Raw genomic sequence first — 23,301 nt, 5'->3', positions numbered from 1 at the left:
CTGATGCTCTTAATCTTATTTAGCATGTTTAAAACAACGCAGAGGGCAGATTTGTTCATGTGAATGAAAACTTTTCTGAAAGCGGCCAGGTGTGTACGATATTGGTTTTTAATGATGTGCTTATTCTGAGCAAGAGCCGGCTGCGTGTGACGAGGCGTCAGCCTGCTGTCTGTTAACTTGGAACTGTTGAATGTAAATGCTGCAGTTTGGGAAAACGATGCGATTTCATGTGAAACGCTGCAGCGCCGCTGGACCAACCGCTCCTGCAGGTGAGGGTCCGGCTTGGGCACGGCTTCGGTGAGGCGCAGCTCGAAGTCCTGGCAGCGCAGCGGGTTTTCCCGGTAGTGCTCGATCAGAGAGTAGACGCTGGGGAAGTGCAGGTTGGGGGTCAGGAAGAAGTAGGCGTGGCCTCCGTCTGTGCTGGAGCGGATCCGGCAGTGCTGCACTCTGCCGGTGCGCCTGCAGACACATGGCCGGCGCGTCGTTACAGAGGAAAGCGCAGCAGCGAGTCACGGATCAGACTCCGGCCGTACCAGAAGGAGAGGGTGAAGTCGGTGACGTATCTGTCGCTCTGTCGGACCAGGAAGGTCCCGTCCTGTCCTCCGGTTTCTGCGCAGTAGTCGTGGATCAGGCGCTCCGCCATCAGCCGGCCCTCCTGGATGCGGCCGTGAAACCAGGGCTCCGAACAGTGCAGGTCCTGGTACTGACAAACCAAACCACCAACATTCACCTGAGAAAATGTCTCTGGAAATCATTCAGTGGCCAGCAGAGAGAAATCAGTCGTGATTAACAAGGACTAAAAGAGTTTTAGTTGGACTGAATCAGAAAAGGTACGGAGCTGCACGGCTGCTGTTTGTAAAGTCATTTAGTCTGGAAAACGAGAAAAAACATGGGCTTCTTTTATTAAAGTTCTATTTTCACCAAACTAAATATTCATTTAGCAAGCTAAATATTTAGTTTATCAACTCAACTAAATGTTTAGCTTGAACCTAAATATTTAGCTTGCTAACTAAATACTTAGTTTGAAGCTAACATTAATGAACAATGTGGTGAAAATACAACTTCAGGAAATTAACCCCTATTTGTGTTGTCTTATTAAAGGCTAAATATCAAATGATTGCTGTTAATTTCTGACTGAGTAACTTTACAAACTGCAGCCTATCGAGCCGAAGGAGCTTTGGAATAAAAACTATGAAGAACCGTTTGGACATTTTTCTGTTTCTACGTGATGAACTTTCCTGGAATCGGCTGTTTACCTTCCGGGGATCTTCGTCTTCCTCCTCACACTCCTCTGCGTAGTACAGCTTGTCGTCAGAGATCACACAGTAGTGGCGGTTCCAGCGCTGAGGAAAACACACATTCACATTTTCACACACCAAGCAGAAAATGAGGCCTTGCAGAGAAATCCTGTTGATTTATTTATAGTTCTGCCGTTTGCACAAAAACAACTGGAGAGAAGAATTATAGGAAAAGTTCCGTTGGAATGAGAAACGAAACTTCATCCAGCTAATCTGAAGCTGCTAATCTGATGCTGCTAATCTGAAGCTTCTAATCTGAAACTGCTAATCTGATGCTGTTAATCTGAAGCTGCTAATTTCATGCTGCTGTGATCTTAACGATGGCTCTCATCAAAATATTTATTGGTTTCTCCAATAGTGACTGTACGATGTTTTTTATGGCATTTTATTTTTGTGTATTTATAACGTAAAGCGTTTGAGCTGCAGTGCTGCTGAAATGTGTTATTCTAATAAACTTGATTGATTTGATTGGTGGATTGGTGGATCGGCAGAGCATCTGAAGCGTCCCAGCAGGGGGCCCTACCTGGTCCACCGGGTCCCAGATGTCCAGGTCTCCCTGCTTCTGCCCCTTCCTGAAGTCCTTGGCTGTGGCTCCGCCCTCCATGTTCACCTTTTTGTGCTGCGAGAGGGAGAGAGAGCAGATTTTCCTGATAGCGCTCCGTCCATGGTTAATTGGCCCCGCTCCCAGCTCAGGCGGCTGGCTCCACCCCCTACCTTCAGGATGATCTTGCCCCTCAGCTGCATGGGCGAGGGCAGCTGCTCGGCCAACTGCTCCACCGGCTCGGCCAGCAGCTTGTCTCCGAAGACGTCCTTGAAGATGCGCGCCATCTGGCGCTGCTGCTCGATGGGGCAGTGCTCCTCGATGGACAGGATGAGCGGGAAGCTGAGGAGCAGAGGAAGGTCAGCTGTTTGGCTCCGCCCCCTCCTCCAGGCTCAGATTGTTACGATTCTCACTCTGAGGCGACGAAGGCGTGGTCGTTTATGGCTTTCACCACGTCTTCGAACTTGATCTTAGTGGTTCTGGTCCAGCCGTGGTAGATGATCGGTTCTCCTGGACCTTCCCAGCAGTCCACTGTGAACCAAACACATCTGGGTCACCTGCTGCCTGAGGTGCACCAACACACCTGAAGAACTCTTGAATCGCGGCATTCACATTCGACGCAGCGGCAACCCCAGCGGAGGCAGCGGACGTACGCCTCGGTGGACGACTCGCTGAGGAGCTGGTCACCTGTCAGGTACCTGCAACAGATCGCACCACATCATGCACACCTGGCTCTGAGCATCAACCAATAGCAGTCGGTTCAGAAAATTGGAAAAACAAATGGAAAAACAAATGAACCGGCCAAAAATGAAAAGGAAGCAGAAATCATCAGCGTTCCGTCTGCTGACGTTCATAACAGAGACGGCGAGGGCCGCAGCATCACTACAGCAGAACCCAACAGACCCAACTCCAGGTCGGTTGGTCTGGTTCTGTCGGACCCAGAGCCTCCTCCCGCCGTCTACCTGGCGCTCAGGTGAACTCACGTGTTGTGTGAGGAGCTGATCCAGTAGTGGGACAGTGGGTTGTTCATATCCAGGTTGTTGATTTCAGAGAACTTTTCATCCCAAATTGAGTTTTCCTTGGAAAACAGGAAACTCAGGAACTGAAGGTGGAGAGACAGCAGAGGAAACGTTCAGTCTTCATGGGTCTGGGGTCCAAACGGGCCAACGTTCTGGAGAAACGGGTCAAACACCTCGCTGACGGTAAACTCAGGGTCGTTAGTTTTTCTCATGGTGTCATCGATGAAAATGGTCATCAGCTCTCTGACCTGGTTTAGATCGTTGGCCCACGGCTCCTAAAGCAGAACCAGAAATAACCAGAACCAGAACCAGTCACGTCCAGCAGAGACCTTCTACTCTGAGGAATATCGGCTCTGACTCTGTTTCTAACTCTGTGACTGCAGATGTGCTTCTGACCGGCTGCTAACTAGTTAGCTCCAGTCTAAATAGTTAGCTATGAGCTAGCTAAATATTTAGCTAGTTGCTAGTGAAATATTCATTTTGGATCTAAATATTGGAATGTTATGTATCAACTGATAAAGCAAACGACACCAAATATGAAACTTCTGGAATAAAAGATCCATGTTTTTGGTAGGTTTGTATAAATTACTGTTAGTCAGTAACGCTCTACTGTTACATGAAGCTCTCTAGTTTGTCATTATTGTGAGGTTTTCAGGCATTGCTGATACATCCAGCCTTGTTACGTTTCTGTATAATGACTCAAACGTTGAATATTTTTCATTTTTGGTTCATCACTTCTTCCTGATTCCAGGTGTGTTTTTGCTGCTCGTCAGTTAAACACGTCTGAGTCTCACCTTCTGGTCATAAATGAGGAATCGTTGGAAATCATGCAGCAGCACAGCTGAAGCGTCCGGTTTGTCCGTGTTCCTGCAGGTTGGAGAAGCAAACACGGTTAGAGCAGCGATGTGCTGCAGCAGGTGGAGCTGCAGCAGGTGGTGCAGCAAAGCGGACCGCTCACCCCAGGATGAAGGAACAGGCTTCCCGTTTGAACTCGTCCAGGATCTGAACACAGAAGGAAGAGAGCGGTTAACGGTCTGCGCTGCCGCCATGAGGCGTTGGCGGCGCCGAGCCTCACCTCGTTCTGCTCGAACATCATCAGGTTATAAAACTTATGAAACTGCTCAAAGTCAAGGCGGTCCTTCTTCACTCCCACTTCCTGCAACAGCAGAGCACAGAAGCCTTCAGCGCTCCGACCCGACGCCGTCCGTCTGGACCGGTTCGGCTCGGAGACCCGCTTTCAGCCTCAGAGAAACTTCAGAACCATCAGACCTGCAGCTTGTCCTTCAGAGTGCGAGAGCAGGGAACCTTGTAGTTCAGCAGCGGCAGCAGCGCCTTCAGCTCCTTCACAGAGAGGCTGCAGAGACAGAACCGGGTCAGAACAGAACCTCTGTATGGTTCTGTGAGGTTCTGCTTGTGCTGCTACAGATCCACAGTGAATTTACATATTAGCTAAACATTTAGCTCTGAGCTAACGTGGGAAGCTAGACAGTTAGCTTGGACACTAAATATTTATGGAGCTAATTATTCATTTTGAGATGGTGACATTTTGAATGAATGAATGAATGATTGCTGCTCGTCATAAGGTAGATTAGCGCCACCTGCTGGGACGCTGCCCAGACCTGCACATAGAAAACAGATAAAGAATCTTTTATGTTGATTTTTCTTGACATTAATATAAGTGCGTGCCGCACTTTTCAGCTCTTTTGTTGCTTAACGCCGAGTGTTTTTCCTTCTGCTCTGCTTGGTGTTGGTTTGTCACAGAACGTCCCAGTAGAACCAGCAGGGTGAGTTTGGACCTTCAGGGTTCTGGTCTAGTTAAAGGGTGAAGTGGGGTCCTACCTGTTTTTCTTGGTCTGGTTGACAGAATACATCTGCTTCCTGAGCCAGCTGGAGGGAGAGCAGACAGACGTGATGAAGCAGCAGCGGGGGAAGCCCTGAGCGGATCAGAACCGGGCCTACCTCTCGATCAGAACCGGGGTCGGCGCTGCCAGCGTCTCTTCTCTCAGCAGCTCCAGCCCAGTCAGCCATTTCTGAGCCTCGTCCACCGAATCCGCTGCAAACACGAGCGAAGCCGTTAGTCCAGTTAGCTGTAACTCAGGCAACAACAGGAAACGCATCACAACCTCATCGCTCCCAAACCGGGAAACGCATCACAACATCCCATCAGAGATCAAAGAAATATGCAAATGATTTATGGAAATGTATTCAAATGTCCACCGGGGGCAGCGCTGCTCACTTCCCGCTTCCCTTCTTCTTTTTCATGGTTTTATTGATGAGCAGCCATAGATGTCATCCATTAATATGAGTCACTCTGCTGTGGTGAAAATGTGTTCAAGGTCATCTGTTCTGAAATTAGTTAAATTTCACTTTCAGGGTAGGAAACACACACAACAGGAAGTATTAAATAAAATAAAACTAAGTACACCCTTCACTCTTTGACAGACGTTTGGAAGAAGGAAAGTCTGGCTGAGGCAGGAAGGAGCTCCAGTAGCAGTCAGTGTTGCAACAAAGCAGAAGACTGTTGCTCTTAGCATGTTAGCATGGGTGTACCGATGCTGCATGGATGCAACATGATGACATCATCAGCTGTTAGCAGCTCTGCTAATCCGCCTCCTTTACTTTTGCTGCTGTTTTTTAAATCTGTCTGGTCGTTGGGGATATGATCCTTCACTGTTATGATGGATGGGATTTGGGGTCAAAGTTCACCGATGCTTTGAGATGCTAATCAGCTGCTTTGGTTAAAAAAGCAAAACTTTACATAACTGACCAAAAATAATAAGGAACAAAAATCACAGCTCAAAGGGTGTACTTAGTTTTTCAATGTGTTTGGCAGCCAGAATGAAATCAGCTGCAAGGACAAGTAGAACGGCATTCGGTACTGACCCAGTTCAGCAGAACTTTGACCCGAACAGCGAGAAGAAAGGCAGCACTCACCTCCCAGGCTGAGGGTGTTGAGGACAAACTGGGAGCCGTAGAAGATGGTGAAGCAGGTGTTGTCGTTGTGTTTGTCCTTCCCGTCTTTGAAGCGCTCAAAGTCTTTGGAGTTTCTTCCTGGACGGACTTCCCTGATCTCAGACAGGTCCACTGGAACAGAACAAATGGGTCAGACTTTACCGGACCTTACTGGACACAACCCTTAACGTCCCACACAGCAGGCCACACTTAGCTCCTCCTGCTGGTCATTGCAACAAACAAAATGAATGACATTAAAGTGAAAGCATTTCTGAGAAGTGAAGCTGAGGGAGCGTCCTGATGTCAGACAGGAAACCGGCGGCTGGAGGAGGGCCAGAGCTGTTACTATGGTGATTTACCCAGAGTTGACCTCAATTCAGGTTGAACCGATTCAGAGTTTAATAACCCATCATATCTTCAAAGAGTCGTTCTGGGTGGTGATGTTGTGGGTAGGAAGAATCTCCAGTAGCAGTCAGTCTCACAACGTATCTTTAGTTTTAATGGAATAAAATTTGGTTTTCTTACAGGAGATGATGAGTTAAATTATGATATTTAACCCTGTGGCCAAGTTTTTTTTCTCAAATACTGCTTTCTAAAAATCACCTCCATTTTTAAAGTGAAATAATTTTATTTTAGAGAGTGCATAAACGTTGCAACATCACAAAAGCCCAATCTTTATACCAACATGTTAATATCTTGATTTAAGATTTGAAATTTGTCTTGCATTTGTGACATTTTGTTTTACTTTCCTCAATTAGTTTGTGACTATTCCTTTTTGTCTCTTTTTTCTGCTCAGTTTATCAAATCACACTTTATTACTAATGTGCCTTGTCGAGCTATTTTCTTTAAATTTTCTATGAAGACGGGAAAAACAACAAAACATCACATGCAGAAATGAATTGTGGGTAATGCACTTCGCCAACGTCCGTAAAAATGCGGACTTCGCGTAAGGGCGGAAACAAAATGGGCGGGGCGAATGTGGGACACACTGCGACCTTTAACCTTCAACATGAACGGTATCCGAAGGAGAAACCAGGGGGGGAGAGGATTTGGACCGGACCAGACCAAAGTTCTTCTGATGGTCGCTTTGGTGTTGGAAAGCGTCCACACTGAAATCGGGTCGGGTTTGTTTAGTAGCATGAAGGATGAGGCAGACAATCGGTCTGATCTGATCTGATCTGATTGATCTGTTCTGTTCTGATGTGATCGATCTGATCTGATCCGATCCGATCAAGTCAGAGCTGCTGGAGTTCTGCAGTGGTTTCTCCAGCTGGAATCTCCTCATGCAGGCTGCAGGTCTCTGAACCTCCACCAGCAGCTTGTCATGAAGGATCTCAATGTAATTCTCTACTTTGACTCAGTTTGTTACAGTTAGCTCATACCTGGGTTTAGCTCGTTTACATTTTAGGTTTTAAGGCTGGTTTATTTCAGTGATTTTCTCCCAGAAGCCTCTGCTGGTTCTGGTTCCTCTCTGTGGATGAATAATGGCGGCCGTATACTCACGGACTCCGTCGGTTTTATCCGCGGTGCGCGTCCAGGCCACCTGCCGGGTCTCCATGATGACCTGCACGGTGAGCCGCTCCGCTTTCTGCCGGAACACCGTCATGACCACGCCCATCTCCAGGTCCCGCTTGATCACGATCTTCCTGTACTCCGTCATCTCGCCCTGCGGGCCGGAACGGGCCATGGCTGCAGCTGGACAGGAAGCAGGCGCTGAGCTTCATCACCAATATTACGTCATCATCATCATCACGCTCTAACACAGCAGTGAGCTCAGCTTCATCGCCATCATTGATTATTGATGAATAATCAATAGTGAGCAGCTTCTAGAGGATTCTTTAGAATCTATTGGGAGCTTCCAGTCCAGCTTCATGGACCTGATGGGCGTTTGGACCTGTTGGACGTCTTGTGTGGTTAATGTTTAGCAGTTTGTTGAGTTTTTATTACGTCATAAATCTGCGGTTTTGTTGGCTTTCCCACAGTAAAACCTTCAGCTGTAAAGAGAGACGACAGCAGTCCATTAATGAGGACAAGATGCTAATAAAGTCGTTCTAAAGTCCCAGTAAGCCCCCAGTAAAACCAGTTGATAATGAGCTGGTTTTAAATAAATTAATAAAGTAAAGTAAAGAGGAAGCAGCCGGTCAGATCCTGGAATATTTCATCATGAATTTGCTTCCATCACTGCTTCATTTCACAGGATTGAATCATGTTTTCTCCTTTCTGTGGATCATCTCTGCTTTTCATGTGAAACAGAAAGTTTATTAATCCCCAGAGGAACCAGTTTGAACCACCATCACTCCCAGTCAGACATCCTGGAGATGTTTTCAGAAATCAGCCAGAAGTTCAGAGGTCTCATGTGAGCTGACTAAATATCATTTCTATTACAAATCTCACAGTTCTGTTTGTTCTACATCTAAAGACAAACTATTTGAATTTGCCCCATTCATTTTCTTACTCTACAAATTTAAACTTCCTGTTTCCTGAGAACATGGAGCAAAAATAAAGCTTTGGACTGATCTGCAGAAATAAAACCCGCTTCAGACGTCTAGTTCCCTTTCAGACAGTAAAGTTCTTCAGAATCGCTTGAAGCATTTCCATAATTTCAGGAAGCAGAGCGGCGTTAACGTGTAACAGAGCGGATAGTGTTCAGCTGCCAGAAACAGCAACGTTGTGTAACCAGCAGCTACTTCCTCTGCTGATCCGATTCACCAGCAGCTTGTCTCCAACAACCGCTTCACCTCTGACCTCCTGGAAAACCCACCGAGGGGATTTTTAGTTCTTTTCTAGAAATGTCTATGAAAAAGGAGTAAATTAGACCAGGAAGACGGAGGATCGATTAAATGCCAAAGAATGTTTTCTAGTTATTACAGATTTCTCAGCAACTGAAGCGGCTACAGAACTCAGGTTGAAGAGCAGAACTGGGTTCGGACCAGAGAGGTTCTGCTAGGACCATCAGGCCTCGTCTCAGCCAATCGGCAAGGAAAAAACGAGGAAACGTGACCCTGCAGCCTCTACTTCCTGCTTCCTGTTGGTCCATCAGGAAACAGGAAATGGATTCTTCCTCTGTGGCGCGTTAAGCTGTGTGTGTTGCTCCTGATGCTCCCTGTTTGCGTGTGTGTGTGTGTGTGTGTGTGTTGGGATCAAGGGTGTGGAGATTTTACACACATCTGAAGCGTCACATTAGAAAAGGTTGATGGAAACAGGAAAGTTCAGAGTTTCTCAATTTCATAAAAAAACTTTTTCGTTCATTTCAGGTGGCTTCTGACTCTTCTGAAAAGAATTAGCATGCTAATGTGCTAACAGGCTAACGGGAGATTGAAACACATTTACCAAAGTTCTGACGTAACAGACGCTGAATGTGAGCCTTACCAGAGGAACCAAACTGAGGAAAGTGCAAAACTCCAGAATGGACGGACACTCTGGCTACAGGAAGTAGACGTCTAGCTAGCAACATCTACTTCCTGTTTACTACAGCCATGCTTAGCAACAACATCTGGTAAAGTAACAGCAGACCAGCTGATTTGCTCCAAACCAGGAAACGGAAACAGAAACACGCCTAATGCACATTTTCTCTTTGTTTGTTGCAACATTTGAAGGGTTTGCACATAATGATGAATGTAGCCGCCGTTCTGCGGCGTCAGGCCGGGTGTGACGTCACGGTCTTCGGGGGTCATCTCTTCCTGGGTCAGAGATGCTCCACAGCATCAGGATGTGCTGCAGGTTCAGGGGCGTTGCTATGGAGAAAGGGAAGCTCCGGGTTCAGCTCGTCTCCAACTGCTTTTCCTCCGGGTTTGTCCGGATTTAGCCCCATCCAGCTTCTTCCCCACAGCATGATGCTGCCACCACCATGTTTCACTGTGCTCAGAGTGATTTGCTCTCAGTTTCCTTCCACCTCACAGCTCTGATCTACTTTGTGCACAAAGTCCCAATAAAACACATTAAAGTTTCCAAATGAACTGAGCAAAATGAGCAAAACCAATCAATAAGTCGTCATATTTCCTGACATCGTATTCTCAGAGCCAGCAGGCCGTCAGTGGAAAAACTGCTGAAGTTCCTCTTCAAAGATAGAAATTAGAGGCTTTCTTCTGTCTCCATGGATACGAAATGCAAATGAGAGAAGTCAGATATAAACTGATTTTAATATTTAACCGGCTGCAGCTTTTCCCTCTGAACGCTTTAATAACCCCACATTCATGTGTTCATATTATGATGAACGCATGATACCAGCAGCACCCGGTTTATTGTCGGGAACCGAGAGGCGCTGAGTGAAGCCCGGCTCACATGGTTGGAGTCCCGGCCTGGTGACCTTTGCCCCCTCTCTCATTACTAATTCACTATCAAATTAAGGCCACAGAGACAATAACGGTTTACATAGAAACCCGGTCAGGGTTCATTTAAGACCCGATCAGGTTTATTGGACCCGATCCATCGCTGGGAATCGTGTTCTCTTCCTGGGTTTTCTGCTTTTGTTGGGATGAAACCCAGAAGTTTCTGCTGGAACTGACCCGGGTCAGAGCCACCTGCAGAGTGTTGCCGGGTAAATTACAATCGGTCCAGGTTAATATTCAACTCCTCCTTAAAGGGCCAGTCCCTCTAATTCATTTCCTCATTCTGAAGCGGCGGCAGCACTCCACCAGAACTCCGACCCGTCCAGGACCACAGTGCAGCTCTGGATCAGAACCATCTCCACTGCCACCAGAAAGTATTCACACCCCTGGTATGAATAATTTCATACCAGGAAGGCGCTCTCTCTCTTTCTTTCTCTCTCTCTCTTTCTTTCTCTCTCTCTCTTTCTTTCTAGCTCTTTCTGGGTGAAGCAGAGATGGAGGCAGCGCATCGACCCGAAGGTCCACATCTACTCAGAGAAAAACTCAAACACTTCAGATAGAAGAAAAAAACAATTTCATGTCCAAAAATCGTTTATAAGAGTTTCAATATTTTCTCTATATTAAGATTTTGTGATCCTCTATTGTTTGGAAAACGCGAAGAAGGATTTTAAAGATTTCAAATTACAAAAGAAAATAGTAACGCAAAGTGGTTTCGATAAGTAACTGCAGTCTGAGTGCTGGATTTGAAAAAGCAAGGCGTTACATTTCTGGTTACGTAACCAGTAACCCCAGTAACCCACCAGCAGCTTCACTGGAACAGGTGAGGAAGAGCTGCAGGTACAGGCAGAGAGCGTTGCCTAGCAACCAGGACTCTTTCTGGTTCAGGCTCTCTGTGGATCAGCAGTTCTGATCCGTTCAGAATCTGATCAGCCGAAGAATGGATCAGGCGATCAATAACTTGAGTCTGTTTAGCCTGACGAGTCGAGCTCAGATCTGATCTTCATCGTGATCCCAGTTCTGTTGGCTGGAAGTGACCGAACCCAAACAGAACCCCCTGACAGTCAGAACCGCCACCGACCTCTGACCCCAGATTGGAAAACATTTGAACTCGAAGACGACGGCTGCAACTTCGGGCGCCACAATAACCAATAAATCAATAAGTGATGAATTTAAAATGAGGTCAATCATTTCTGTTCGAACCACCAAGTCCCGGACCGGTTCGGTCCAAACGTCCAGTCACCTTCAGTTTAAGGGAACAAGCCATCAGAACCGGCCTGGCAGCATGAAGCAGGCCAAACGTCTAAACAACAACAACATCTGAGTGGAGGAAGTTTTTAGAGTGGCCTAGTCAAAGTCAGGATGTTACTCTGACTGAGATGCTGTCCAATGACCTGCCACTGGCCATTGCTGCTCTAAAACCCTCCAAAGTGTCTGAATAAATTCAGCAGGGGGTCAAAGTTCACCAAAAGCTGAACACTTTTCACAGCCAGGTCGGTTTTTGTCTTAATAACTGAAAGTTGTTGTGTTGAATCTGATCATCTGATATTTGTGAGAACATATCAGCTTTTCTGGATGTTTTCTCTCAGGAAATAAACTCCTGATTATTTAGGGATCCAAACAACAAAACCGGATAGAAAACCCTGAGAAACTTCTGCAGTTTTCCGCTCTTCAGCGGAGGTGGGGGCCCCGGGGCCCCTCGCCTCCTGCCGTGGTCTCCAGAGACGGCTCGATGGTTCTCCCCGCTAGAAGAAGAAGAAAGCTCATCTGGGCTGACATGAGCCCGCTTTCTTCCTGGTTCTGGGTGAGACCGTGAACGCACCAGAGCAGCGGCGGGTGAAGCTGCGGCCGCCGCTGCACCTGCAGCCAGAAGCTGCCGGGCGGTCCTACCTTGCTCCGGTCGGTGTCGGGTCGGTCCGCCGCTCCGCTACCGGGTCATGGTTCCGACGTTGTGAAACGAAGCGGGAGGATGAGCAGACTGAGCGGGCCGCCGCAGGGCGGTCAGTTCCTCTATCCGCGGCGCGACGAGGAAGTAAAAGTTGACTGGATCGTCGGCATGAAGGCAGTCACTCCGGAAGAGAGGACGCTATCTATGCAAAGCAGAGCCGCACAGCCGCGGCTGACCCGCAGCTTTCAGAATAAATGTTGCGATGCTTCTACTGGGCTCTACTGGTCCCACTGGTTCTGGTTTTAAAGTCTCATATTGGAGCTGAGACCTGATCGATAAGTTCATCTGTAAAACCAGAAGCGGTGAAAAACGATCAGCCAGCCAAAAGTTAGAAAGAAAAACAGATTTCACTTTCAGCTTCAAAAAGTTCTGGACTGGACACTTCCGGTTCGGTTCCAGCTGGGCCCGTCCAGAACCTTCCTCTGTGTTGATGAAGACTACAGCCCTTCTTCATCTCCAGCAGAAACCCCAATGGACCTGCAGCCCACAGCATGATGGTGCCGCTACCTCCATGTTCAGACTGGAAGTCCTTCCAGTCCAATCAAGACATTTTAGAGATATTGATCATTGATAACAGGTCGGATTAAACCCTCTGATGGTTTTTCATTCAGATTCTTTGTTTGCTCGTCTGGTGGAAAAACTTTCCTTCTGCTGTTCCTGCAGCAGCAACTCGAAACGTTTCCTCTATAATAATAATAATAATAATAATAACAGAATTTATGGTAACACTTTATTTGAGCATAAGACTGACATGCCACTGTCATAAACATGAAGGAGTTTTTAGGAATGTTGTCATGAAGGGACGTTCGGTAAATTATGACACTTTTAATGGATTTTTGAAGCAACTTTGCATTAAGTGTCATAATTTACTGAACTTCATGACAACATTCCTAAAAACTCCTTCATGTTTATGACAGTGGCATGTCAGTCTTATGCTCAAATAAAGTGAATTTATTTATAGTGCTCTTTATATTTTGAGATCTCAAAGGATTTTTAATTTGGTTCTTTTGGATCAACGGCTGAACCGGACCAGAACTTTAAAACCTAAAACAAGATTTCAAACATTTCTGACCCGTTTAAATTCAAAGTCCATGAATGTAATTGAAGCTGATGACGGAGTTGTTCTCCTGACCTCTGACCTCTGAAGTAAAGCTTCAGTTTCTGAACCAGGCCTGTTGACTGGTCTCCATGGAAATGGACCCAGAAGGTTGTCGTGTGACGATCAAATGGAGATTTGCATGAATAACTCGGATGTTTGCATGAGAGGAAGAGGAAGAGGAGGAAGACAAGGCAGCCTTTCAGCCGCTGGCCGCCTGCAGCAGCACCAGTAGCAGTCTGTGACGCTGGGCTGCGGGAAGGACCCCTGACCGAGCGTCATTCATCACAATCAATTGTAGCAAAAGTCTTCACATCCCTCTGACCCAGTTCTTGTTTATGTGACGAGAACAAGAAGAAAACGGACAAAAATCTGAAAGGTGTGGCATTCACCGCCCCTTTACTCCGACACCCCGAAATCAACCAGAAGAGCCAAAACAGAATTTACCACAAACCAGATCATAACTGGGGAAAGATTCATATCACAAATAAAAATCTGAAAAGTGTGGTGTGCATTTTATTCTGCCACTGTTCCTCTGATGCTCCTTCATAAAAACTCCTTCAGTCACCTGAAGCGTCCGGCTCAGAAACGAGAAGAGAGACAGAAAGTCACGTTGATCAGGACCTTTACTACATCGATACAGCACTGCAATAATCACCACACACACACACACACACACACACACACAGGATAAGATATTAACCACAAGCAATGAAAAACCAGCAGAAAGTTTCAGACTGAAACAGATTTGAGGTAGAAATCCATCAGATAGATCAGCTGAAGCTCTTTTGTCTCTTAAATTACCCAAGATAAAAAAAATAACCCAAAGAAACGCTGCAGAAATATTCATTGAGCAGAAAACCCAAAACTTTCTTCATTTAAACCATAAAAACCCATCAGCAGGCGAGGAGCCGGATCCGGGCAGGTTCTGTACTGGACTGGTTCTGGACCGGGTCAGCAGCAGCTGCAGCTCTTTTTGCTTCAACTCATCAACCATTGAATCAGGGGCCCAAACTTTTTGCCCTGGGGGCCAAAACGGACTAATTTAAAGCAGCTAAATGTCATTGAATTAAAAATGCAAAAATTTGTGATTATTAAATTTTTTTCTTTTTTAGTTTTACCTGCTCAACAAAAGTATTTTTAATGAAATCTGTTGAAACTGCAAAAACACTAAATCTGACCAAGTATTTAAAGTTTCTAGAGCAAACATCTCAGCAGACATGAAATAAGACAAAACTAACTAACATTAAAATTTGGTGAAAAAGTTAGCAGATTATTTCAGCGTCTCGTTATGAGTTAAATTATTGGTCCTTATTTCTTATTAAAACTTTTGTGCTACAAACTGTAAGTACTTGGTCAGGTTTTGTGTTTTACATAAAAAGACCTTCGGACTGTTGGCTTATTAAAAGAAAAACAGATATTTTCCAAAATGTCAGTTTGGAAACTGAAATTGGCCAAAATTTTTACATTTCTTGACTTGTGGTCAGGGGCCAAACAAAATCATTTCTAGAGCCACAAAGGCCCCGGGCCACACTTTGGACACCAAAACTAATACTCTGATTCTCACAGATTAACCATCAACTATTCAACATCCAGAAACTCTTCTACAGTCAGGGGAGTCGCATGCAAACAGGACTGCTGCCAGTAACGGGTGGGGGAGGGGCTGAACTGCAGTTCAACCTGGAGACCTGAAGGGGGCCGAAGATCCAACTGGAACAACAACCTGGGGGTGAGGAAGCAGAACGCATCGCCTCCTGTCCATGCAGCCGCACATGGCCTAGTCAAAGTCTTCCTGCAGCTCATTGAAGCCCTCGCTGTGCAGAGTCTTCCCCGTCAGCTCCATCATGGCCTGGACCTCCAGATCCACCTTCAGGATGCTCTTCTTCCCCTCCTTCTCTTCCTCGTCCTGAAACACCAAGAGCGGCTCAACATGACATCACCACCACAAACCAGTTCAGACCAGTTTAAACCGGTTTAGACCAGTTCAGACCAGTTTAAACCGGTTAAGAATGACTTAAACCAGTTTAAACGGGTTCAGACCAGTTTAAACCAACCTAAACCAATTCAGACCAGTTTAAACCAGTTCAGACCAGTTTAAACCGGTTCAGACCAGTTTAAACCGGCATTAAACCAGTTCAGACCAATTTAAACCAGTTCTAAAACAGTTCAGACCAGTTTAAACCGGTTCAGACCGACTTAAACCAGTTCAGACCAGTTTAAACCAGCTTAAACCAGTTTAAATCAGTTTAAACCGGCTTTAACCAATTTAAATCATTTTAAACCTGTTCAAACCAGTTTAAACCAGTATTAAAACAGTTCAGACCGTTTAAACTGGTTCAGACCAGTTTAAAGCAGTTTTAAACCAGTTCAGACCATTTAAACCGGTTCAGACCAGTTTAAGCTAGTTCAGACCAGTTTAAACCAGTTTTAAACCAGTTCAGACCAGTTTAAACCAGTTTTAAAACAGTACAGACCAGTTTACAACAGTTCAGACCAGTTTAAACCGGTTCAGGAACCTTGGTCCTGTGGTCCCGCTCCGTACCTCGGGCGGCGCCGGCAGGTTCCCTGCGGCCCAAACCTCCACAGCGTCCAGGACGAAGTCCTCGTCGGCCGACAGCTGCGGGTTTCCGTACGTCGTGCATTTGGGGCGAGCGCGGCTGTGACCGCGGCCGAAGTCGCTGTCCAGCCACAGGCCGAAGTAGTCGTGTTGACCCCCCATGCCCTGAGGGGAGGAGCAGACCGTTACCATGGCAACCAGCAGTTTGACCTCCTGTTATGTGCTTCGGCACATTGTATTTATTTCTGTCTATTTTTTTTTCACTTGGATCATTTTGTATAGAAGTTAGTTGTATGATTTTATTTTGTTGTTTAATATACTTTGGAGTTTTGATAATTCTTTCTTGTAATTTGGTCCGTTAATTTGTGACGCTGTTGGACCGCCTATAAATAGGCTGGGTTGCGCCAGGTAAAGGGCGACGCCCTCCCAACCAACACCCAGGATGCGTTCTGACGCGGTGCGCCCGTCTCCAGCCTGCCACACGGTAGTTTTTGTTAGCCGTTTGTTTGGTTGATGTTTTTTTTTTTGTTGTAATTTTTGACCTGGTGGGACCGGTTGTCCTGTTTTTGATTTTTCTTTAGCAGTAGTTTCTTTTTTCTTGTAGTCCGGTACTAGCAGGGGCTTCGACGGCCCTGTATAGGGTTGGCCCCCTGCTGTACCGTTTTGTTCTGTTTGATCGGCTCATCAGGTCCAACTTTCTGTTTATACTTTGGGATTTTTGTTTTCCTTTTTTTGGGACACGGGGAACCGAGGATTAAATTCTCTCTTTTTCTTCACAGAAAAATCAAAAGAAGCTCATCTTAAAGAAAAAGGTCGAGAGAGTTGAAATAAAAATTACTTTTGAATCCTCATTTTTGTCTTCGTGTCCTCAAATATGTTGTGCCCTTTGTGGACGTAACACCTCCCCATAGCCTGAAGGGTCACCTGACAGAGGTAGACTGGGACTTTAACAAGTTAGTTGACATTAATTCATCACATAGATTTTAACTCGTTCAAAATTTTAACGCAGTCAGTGTCACTTTTGTTGTTGTCTTTCTTACATCCAAAGTTCTGAGCAGGAACCTTTGTGTTCCTGTGTTTCTGGTACACCTGTAAATTTGACACACCTCAGTGCTAAACATGTCGCAGCAGAACAGACGCTGTTTAATTAGCCGATTTATAGATTAAACATCTGAGTGCAGCTCCTCCAGCAGCTTCAGGTGCTCATCATGAAGCCCTGTTGTTTTCAGCTGCCGCTGTGACTTCCTGTCTGTGAGGTCACAGCGGTGCCGGAGCGTGAAGCGGCTCCGCTCCACTGGGCCCAGTCTCACCAGTCCGTTGGGCATCGTCTGCTGGTGCTGGTTCAGGTACATGAAGTGTTCGTTGTATCCTGTCGCCGTGTAAACCCTCAGCGTGGGGAAAACCGAGAACAGGAAGCATCTGGAGTCACCTGCGCGCACACACACACACACACACACACACCATCATGCTCCTGTCCACCATATTCAAAAGAGCAGAGACACTTCCTGGCTGTGTGGCTTTCTGCCTCCAGCTGAGCAGAGCCAAAATGGCCGCCGTCGGTCTGCCTTCATCAAGCAATCTGGTCCAGGAAGTGCAGCTGGTCACTTCCTGTCTCTGCTCAGCCTCCTCATGTTTCACCATGAAGATATTTAACATGCACTACGAAAACTATTCATCCTTTCTGTCAATTAATCATGATCAACTAAATTAGTCTTTATTGACTAAGTGTCAGGAGAGGACAACAGGTCACCATGGCAACAGCTGCTGGTTCTTTAGCAGTCAGCTTCAGAGGCAACAACATTCTGGACTGGCCTAGTTAAAGCCCAGACCTGTTCCCAGCTGTCCTCTCCAAGTGTTTCAGCAGGTAGGACGTCCAGATGAGTCCAGAGGTGCCGATACTAAACACCGACTCACTTATGAAAGTTTCTTAACTCATAATTGATTAGTTAAAGCAATAAAAGGGTGAAAACTTTTCATAGATATTGAACGTAGACATACTTTTACCTACATTTTTTTATTAGCAGTAGCCATATTTAAAACTCTGGCGGCAAAATGGCCGACCTTTAACCCAGCTCTGCTTCTTTGGCTTTTCTTTACTCTCAACAACACAGAAGCTGTTGGTTGTTGAATAGAAATGTGATTCATTTTTCCTGTTTCTGTTTTTATTATTCCTCACGGTGACGCTGAGTTCAGTTAGTAAAGCGCCTGGCCACCAGGAGGCGCACTGCAGCCGATTCAACAATCATTTCTCGACTTAACTCTGAAGAAGAATCATTTGTGATTTTTTTTTGGAGGCGATCTGATATAAACCTGATGTTGCAACAGTTTGATGTTTGGCTGCAGTCGTCATGACAACCGTCAGTATTAAAATCATTTCCAGGATCAAAGTCTGGCCGAGTTACAGGAAACGATTCATCACTTTGATCTCCTCTGGCTGCTGAGGAAACGTTCATTTTAACCCTGTGAGGGAAAACGGAGCGACTGGCTCTGCATTAGGAGGAAGAGTAATGATGATGATGAAAGTGAATGCACTGGTGACAGAACCTAAAGCGGACCCAAACAGGATCAGCATCTCAGCGTCTTAGGAACATCTGGAGCTCCAGAGTCCAGCTGAGGTCCAATTTGTCCTGCTGGTCCCAACACCAGGACCGGTTCTGACCCAGCGGGCTTCCTACCCTGGAACTGGGGCTTGAGCTCCCAGGCGGTGGAGGCGTAGCCCCCGAACACGTGGCCCCGGGTGTCCCGCAGCAGCAGCATCGTGGGCCCGTGGTGCTGCAGAGCGGCGACCATCTTGGTGAAGCTCTCCCCGTGCAGCTGCGTGGAGAAGACCAGCCTCCAGGGGGCGCTGCAGCCGTCTGGCAGCTGGGGAGAGACGGACACGGTTACTGATGAACCAGGGAAGGTAGCTGGGTAAGGCTCGGCCCGGTTCTGACTGCAGAGCAGAACCACAACCAGAACCAGCAGGTTGATCCAGCAGCAGATCTTTATTCTGTTCAGTGATATATAAACTGGGTGGTGTAGAACTAGATGATGTAGAACCGGGTGATGTCTCTATCCTCCTGGTTCTAGTCAGAACTCCAGCAGCAGGTTCTGGACCGTTGGGTTGTCAATCAGACCTGTGAAGGCGCTGCTGCAGGAATCAAAGCCACTAAAGCCTGGATGAGTTTCTCTGATCTGAGACTTTAGTCTCTGGTTCTGATCCTGGTCCTGGTCCTGGTCTTGGTTCTGGTTCTGGTCCTGGTTCTGACTGACCTGTGGAGCCAGGAACATGAGCGTGGGTACATCCAGCAGAACGGTCAGGTGGGTCCAGTCCGTGTCCCGGCACGGCGGCAGCAGGTCCGGCGCCGTCCGGCCTCTCAGGGAAACGTTCAGGCCCTCGGCCACCAGAACCTCCAGGTACTGGGAGACCTGGGACACCCGGAAGACCCAGTCCTCCAGACAGGACAGGTCGCAGGTCGCCGGGTCTGAGGACAGAGAGGGGCGGGGTCAGATGGAAAGGGGCGGGGTCAGACGGAAAGGGGGCGGAGTCCTGGAGCGGGAACTTACCTGACGGTCTGAGGTCAGAGGTCATCTGCTCTGCCAGCAGCTTGACCCCCAGCGCCGTGTCGCCCATCTGCTGCTGCCTCCAGCCCTGCAGGCGCCCCCTGCTGGTCAGGATGTGAACTACAGCAGTGATCAGGTCCTCCAGGAACTACGGATCACAGCCATGAGCCTCCACCCGACATCACTTCCTGTCCCCCTCCCCTTCCTACTCACCGCCGCCACCTGCTGGCAGCTGACCGCCTGCGGCCGCCCCGCTGCATTGTGGGACATGGCCATGACCAGCGGCGCGCGCTCCTCTGCCGTCCCCCGCAGGACGTCTGCCAGGAAAACCGTCAGCTGCTCCCGGTCCGGCCCCGGGGTGGCGCCGGCCCGTCCCGGTTCCGCCCGTCCCGGCTCGATGCTGCACAGGCCCCAGAACGTCCTGGTCACCATGGCAACAGGGACCAGGGCCCCCAGGGACGCCTGCAGGACAAGAAGAGGACAACGCTGGACGAGACCCAGGTTCTACACCGGGCCGGACCGGGTCAGGACCAGCAGAACCGGGTCAGGTCCGAAGTTCTGGGCTCCTGCTATTGCTACAGCTTTAATATTATTATTCACTACATTTATTTCTGCTGATTTTTGTCATAGATTTGAAGATAACTCTTGAATTTATTAAATGCATCACATAGAAAATCTAATATTTAAATCAATAATCAATAATGATGAATCAAAGCCCTCCTCTTCCTCACTGCTTCTTCATGTCATCTGGATTCTCCTCCAGGTGTCAAACTGACAGATTAAAGAATAATTTAATTTAATCTCTAATTTCACAGAATATTTGACAGGTTGACCCCATGACCTCTGAACCCTCATGTCCCACTGGATGAACGACGAACAAAGCATTGAGTTTGTTTATTTTAATCGGCTTCATCTGATTGGCTGATTGGTTTAATTCAGGATGATAAATGTAATAAATGAAATCAGATTTATTTATGATCAACGTTCTTCATCATCATCGTCCTCCAGAATGAAGGTTTTCTATTTCTGTCCACCAGGGGGCGTCCTCCGTCAGAAGCTCATTAATATTAAACATGTCACCATGTCTCTGCTGAGGATTATTATTGTTTGTGCAGCAGCTGCAGCACTCTGGTGGACCCAGGTCAAAGGTCACCTTCATTAACCTACTGGACTCTTTAGAACCAGTTAGAAGTTCCTCCGGGTTCCCGACCCAAGAACTGTTAGTGGAAGGACGACCTTCAGCCACCTCTCACCTGCAGCGCCTCCAGCTGGAGCGTCTTCCCCGGGCCGCCGGCCTGCAGACGCTCGAACGCACCGTCGATCACGGACCGCTCCTCTGGACGGAACCGGGCCATCCGCTTCTGCACCATCACGCTGTCGCTATTACCCATGATGCTCTGCATGATGGGCAACCAGACAACATTCATGTGAGAACAAACATTTCAGCCTGGGCAGAGAGAAAGTTTTCATGCCCTCCATGGAGGGAAACTGTATCTGTTTGGTGAAACATCAGCAGGAATGTGACCAGGGGGATCACGTGACCCCCCTGACCCCCTGGTCACGTGATCCAGATAGCCCCCCCTCTCCCTTCTCCACCTCTCTCTGGGTCACATGACTCCCCCTGACTTCCTGTTTACCAGCCGCTCCTTTCCCTCCCAAGCGGCCGGACACCTTCTACCTGCCACGGCGGCCTGAGTGACGTCACAGCCCGACCGATCAATGACTTTCATCAGATGAGCGTTTCCACCTGAGCGTCCCGCACACACCTGCAGCTATGTGGGGAAGATCAGACCCGCCACGCAGAGCGAGTCCCTCACCTCAGATCCGCAGCCTTGGATGGAGAGAGGAGGGGGCTGCTTCACCCGGCAGCAGCCAATCACAGGGCTCCGCTTCCCACTTGCCGGGCTCTGATTGGGCGCTGGGGGCGGGGCCCAGCAGGGCTGCGTTCAGGAGCAGAATGAGATCTGTTCTGTTCCGGTGTTGCTGAAAGTGGGTCAGCTCCTGTTTCCGGATCAGAAAGCAGCTTGAAGGATGAAAAGGTTTGTTTAGGAAAAATCTTTATTTGATTTTCCTTTTTGATCTTTTAAAAAAACATGAAATCTGCAGATATTCAGCTCATGTCGGCGTGCAGTTCCACGAACGGTCAGCAGATGGCGCAGTGTGTTGAACTGCCAGGTGTGCAGGTGGGACTTCGGAGCCGCACTTCTCAAATGTATGAATAGTTTTTTAAAATGACAGTTTGGATGTAATTTACTCCAAATCAAGAGTTGTAGTTTTAATTTAGTGAAATTATGACACAAAAGAAGCAAAGAAACCTCAAAACGCTCATCACCAAACCAAAATAAATCCCGCTGAACAGAAATTATGCGGCAGGATCATAAAATGAATCAACTTAAATTTACTCAAAAAACACAAATTCATCAGACATTCGCAAACTCTAATTATTTAAAAATCATTTCAGAAGCTCAGCAGAAAGCATCAGGTGCAGTTCCTTCCTCCAGCAGCAGAGGGCGGCGTGGAGCCGCGGCAGGTTGGGCAGCCGCTCAACGATGCCTTATATGGGCATGAGATGCGGCGCGAGCGCTGAGAGCGGGCTGTTTCCTGGTGACAAGGTGTTGGGGGAAAGGGAGGGGTGGTCAAAGGTCATACATGCCCGGTTCTCCATCAGGTGTTCATTCAGCAGTAAAGTCCATTACCTGCATTATCCCCGATCCGGACTAGGCAGCATCATGCTGGGGATTATAGGATAATCATCACCATAGCAACATAAAGACCAAAGGAAAATAGTTGCTGGTTCCACAGCTCCGATCCCACCAGCCCATCTTTGTCACCATGGAGATGGATGTTCTCTAGATGAGCTCTGAGACCAGAACCAGAACCAGCTGGACTCTGGAGCTGATCAGGTGATTTATTCATTTAGAGGTTGAATAAAGTGCACACCGCACTTTTCAGATCTTTATTTGTGGAAATGAATCTTTCTCCTCCCAGTCCAAGTTTTACTTTGCTGTTTGTGATGTGAAAAGTTGAAATCAGACAGGTTGCCGGTTGAATGCCGTCCCAGTTAAACCCAGTTAACCCAGTCAGTCTAGCTGACTGCCTCCCTGTTGCGGAGCCACAACAGCTGATTGGCCGGGCCCGGCTCTGGCCCCGCCTCTCTGCAGGTGAGGACTCATCTTTAGGCTTCCTGCCTCGTCTGACTCCTTATATGGTAAAACTATCTGCTGAGCCGCTCAACAGGAAATTCTTCATTTGAATGAGAAGCTTGAAAAGCAGAAGTGGCTCTCTGTAGTCGCTGACCTCTGACCTCCACCTGTCCAGAGGAGCTGCTGCTGATGGAGCAGCACAACATTCATATTTCTAACTGTGCAGAGCGGATCGGAGGATTCTGCGGTTTTAAACCTGAGAATGGTTTTCTACTTCCTGTCTCTCCTCCTGCTGCTGCCAGCAAGTCAGAATCTGGACGACTGAGCAGATTCCCAACCAGCTGTGAGGAAAACCTGAGCTGCTGCCGCCTGCGTCTCGTCACCCTGCAGCTAGAGCTGCGTGCAGCAACACGTTTCTGCCGAGTCGATAGTCTTTCTGTTTGCAGACGTTTCCCACAACTTCCTCATTCTGGTTGTTCTGAGAGCAGCAGCTCAGAGGATGCTGAACCCCCGCGCTAATGCTACACGATGCTACTGCTGCAAGATGCTAATGCTGCACGATGCTACTACTGCAAGATGCTAATGCTACACGATGCTGCTGCTGCAAGATGCTAATGCTGCACGATGCTACTACTGCAAGATGCTACTGCGGCACGATGCTAATGCCACACGATGCTACAGCCGCAAGATGCTACTGCGGCACGATGCTAATGCTGCACGATGCAACTACTGCAAGATGCTACTGCGGCACGATGCTAATGCCGCACGATGCTACAGCCGCAAGATGCTACTGCGGCACGATGCTACTACTGCAAGATGCTACTGCGGCACGATGCTAATGCCGCACGATGCTACAGCCGCAAGATGCTACTGCGGCAC

The 23,301-nt window shown here is 47.6% G+C and overlaps 2 protein-coding genes across 5 annotated transcripts in view; both read right to left on the bottom strand.

Annotated features, from left to right (window-relative positions):
- The window catches only part of plcg2 (phospholipase C, gamma 2), a 29,748-nt gene extending 17,571 nt beyond the window's left edge, over positions 1–12,177 (bottom strand). The window contains exons 1-18 of the mRNA XM_032546304.1: positions 12,026–12,177; positions 7,314–7,505; positions 5,793–5,942; positions 4,818–4,911; positions 4,698–4,745; positions 4,128–4,212; positions 3,934–4,014; positions 3,817–3,860; positions 3,653–3,725; positions 3,032–3,133; positions 2,823–2,941; positions 2,452–2,537; positions 2,253–2,370; positions 2,013–2,181; positions 1,822–1,917; positions 1,257–1,343; positions 534–703; positions 259–459 (exon numbers count right to left, since the gene is read on the bottom strand). Coding sequence (XP_032402195.1) covers positions 259–459; positions 534–703; positions 1,257–1,343; positions 1,822–1,917; positions 2,013–2,181; positions 2,253–2,370; positions 2,452–2,537; positions 2,823–2,941; positions 3,032–3,133; positions 3,653–3,725; positions 3,817–3,860; positions 3,934–4,014; positions 4,128–4,212; positions 4,698–4,745; positions 4,818–4,911; positions 5,793–5,942; positions 7,314–7,497 — 1,907 coding nt within the window. The 5' untranslated portion in view covers positions 7,498–7,505; positions 12,026–12,177. The remainder of the gene's footprint in view (positions 1–258; positions 460–533; positions 704–1,256; positions 1,344–1,821; positions 1,918–2,012; positions 2,182–2,252; positions 2,371–2,451; positions 2,538–2,822; positions 2,942–3,031; positions 3,134–3,652; positions 3,726–3,816; positions 3,861–3,933; positions 4,015–4,127; positions 4,213–4,697; positions 4,746–4,817; positions 4,912–5,792; positions 5,943–7,313; positions 7,506–12,025) is intronic.
- Positions 12,178–13,682: 1,505 nt separating this feature from the next.
- Positions 13,683–21,137, bottom strand: meak7 (MTOR associated protein, eak-7 homolog). Of its 4 annotated transcripts, none has more exons than XM_032546426.1 (9): positions 21,046–21,137; positions 20,533–20,676; positions 19,493–19,741; positions 19,283–19,427; positions 18,989–19,200; positions 18,412–18,598; positions 17,047–17,165; positions 15,722–15,901; positions 13,683–15,085 (listed from the first exon to the last, which is right to left on the bottom strand). In XM_032546426.1, exons 2-9 carry the CDS (start codon positions 20,668–20,670, stop codon positions 14,957–14,959), a joined length of 1,359 nt encoding a protein of 452 aa, XP_032402317.1. In that variant the 5' UTR covers positions 20,671–20,676; positions 21,046–21,137; the 3' UTR covers positions 13,683–14,956. The 4 variants fall into 4 exon arrangements, with proteins under 4 accessions (XP_032402317.1, XP_032402328.1, XP_032402322.1 ...); XM_032546437.1 differs by having other exon boundaries at positions 21,097–21,133; XM_032546431.1 differs by having other exon boundaries at positions 20,958–21,128.
- Positions 21,138–23,301: the final 2,164 nt, after the last annotated feature.

This window comes from Xiphophorus hellerii, chromosome 2 (genome assembly GCF_003331165.1).
Source record: "Xiphophorus hellerii strain 12219 chromosome 2, Xiphophorus_hellerii-4.1, whole genome shotgun sequence".
NCBI lineage: Eukaryota > Metazoa > Chordata > Actinopteri > Cyprinodontiformes > Poeciliidae > Xiphophorus > Xiphophorus hellerii.
Note: the sequence above shows the minus strand (reverse complement) of the source record. Positions and strands in the feature narration are given on the sequence as shown.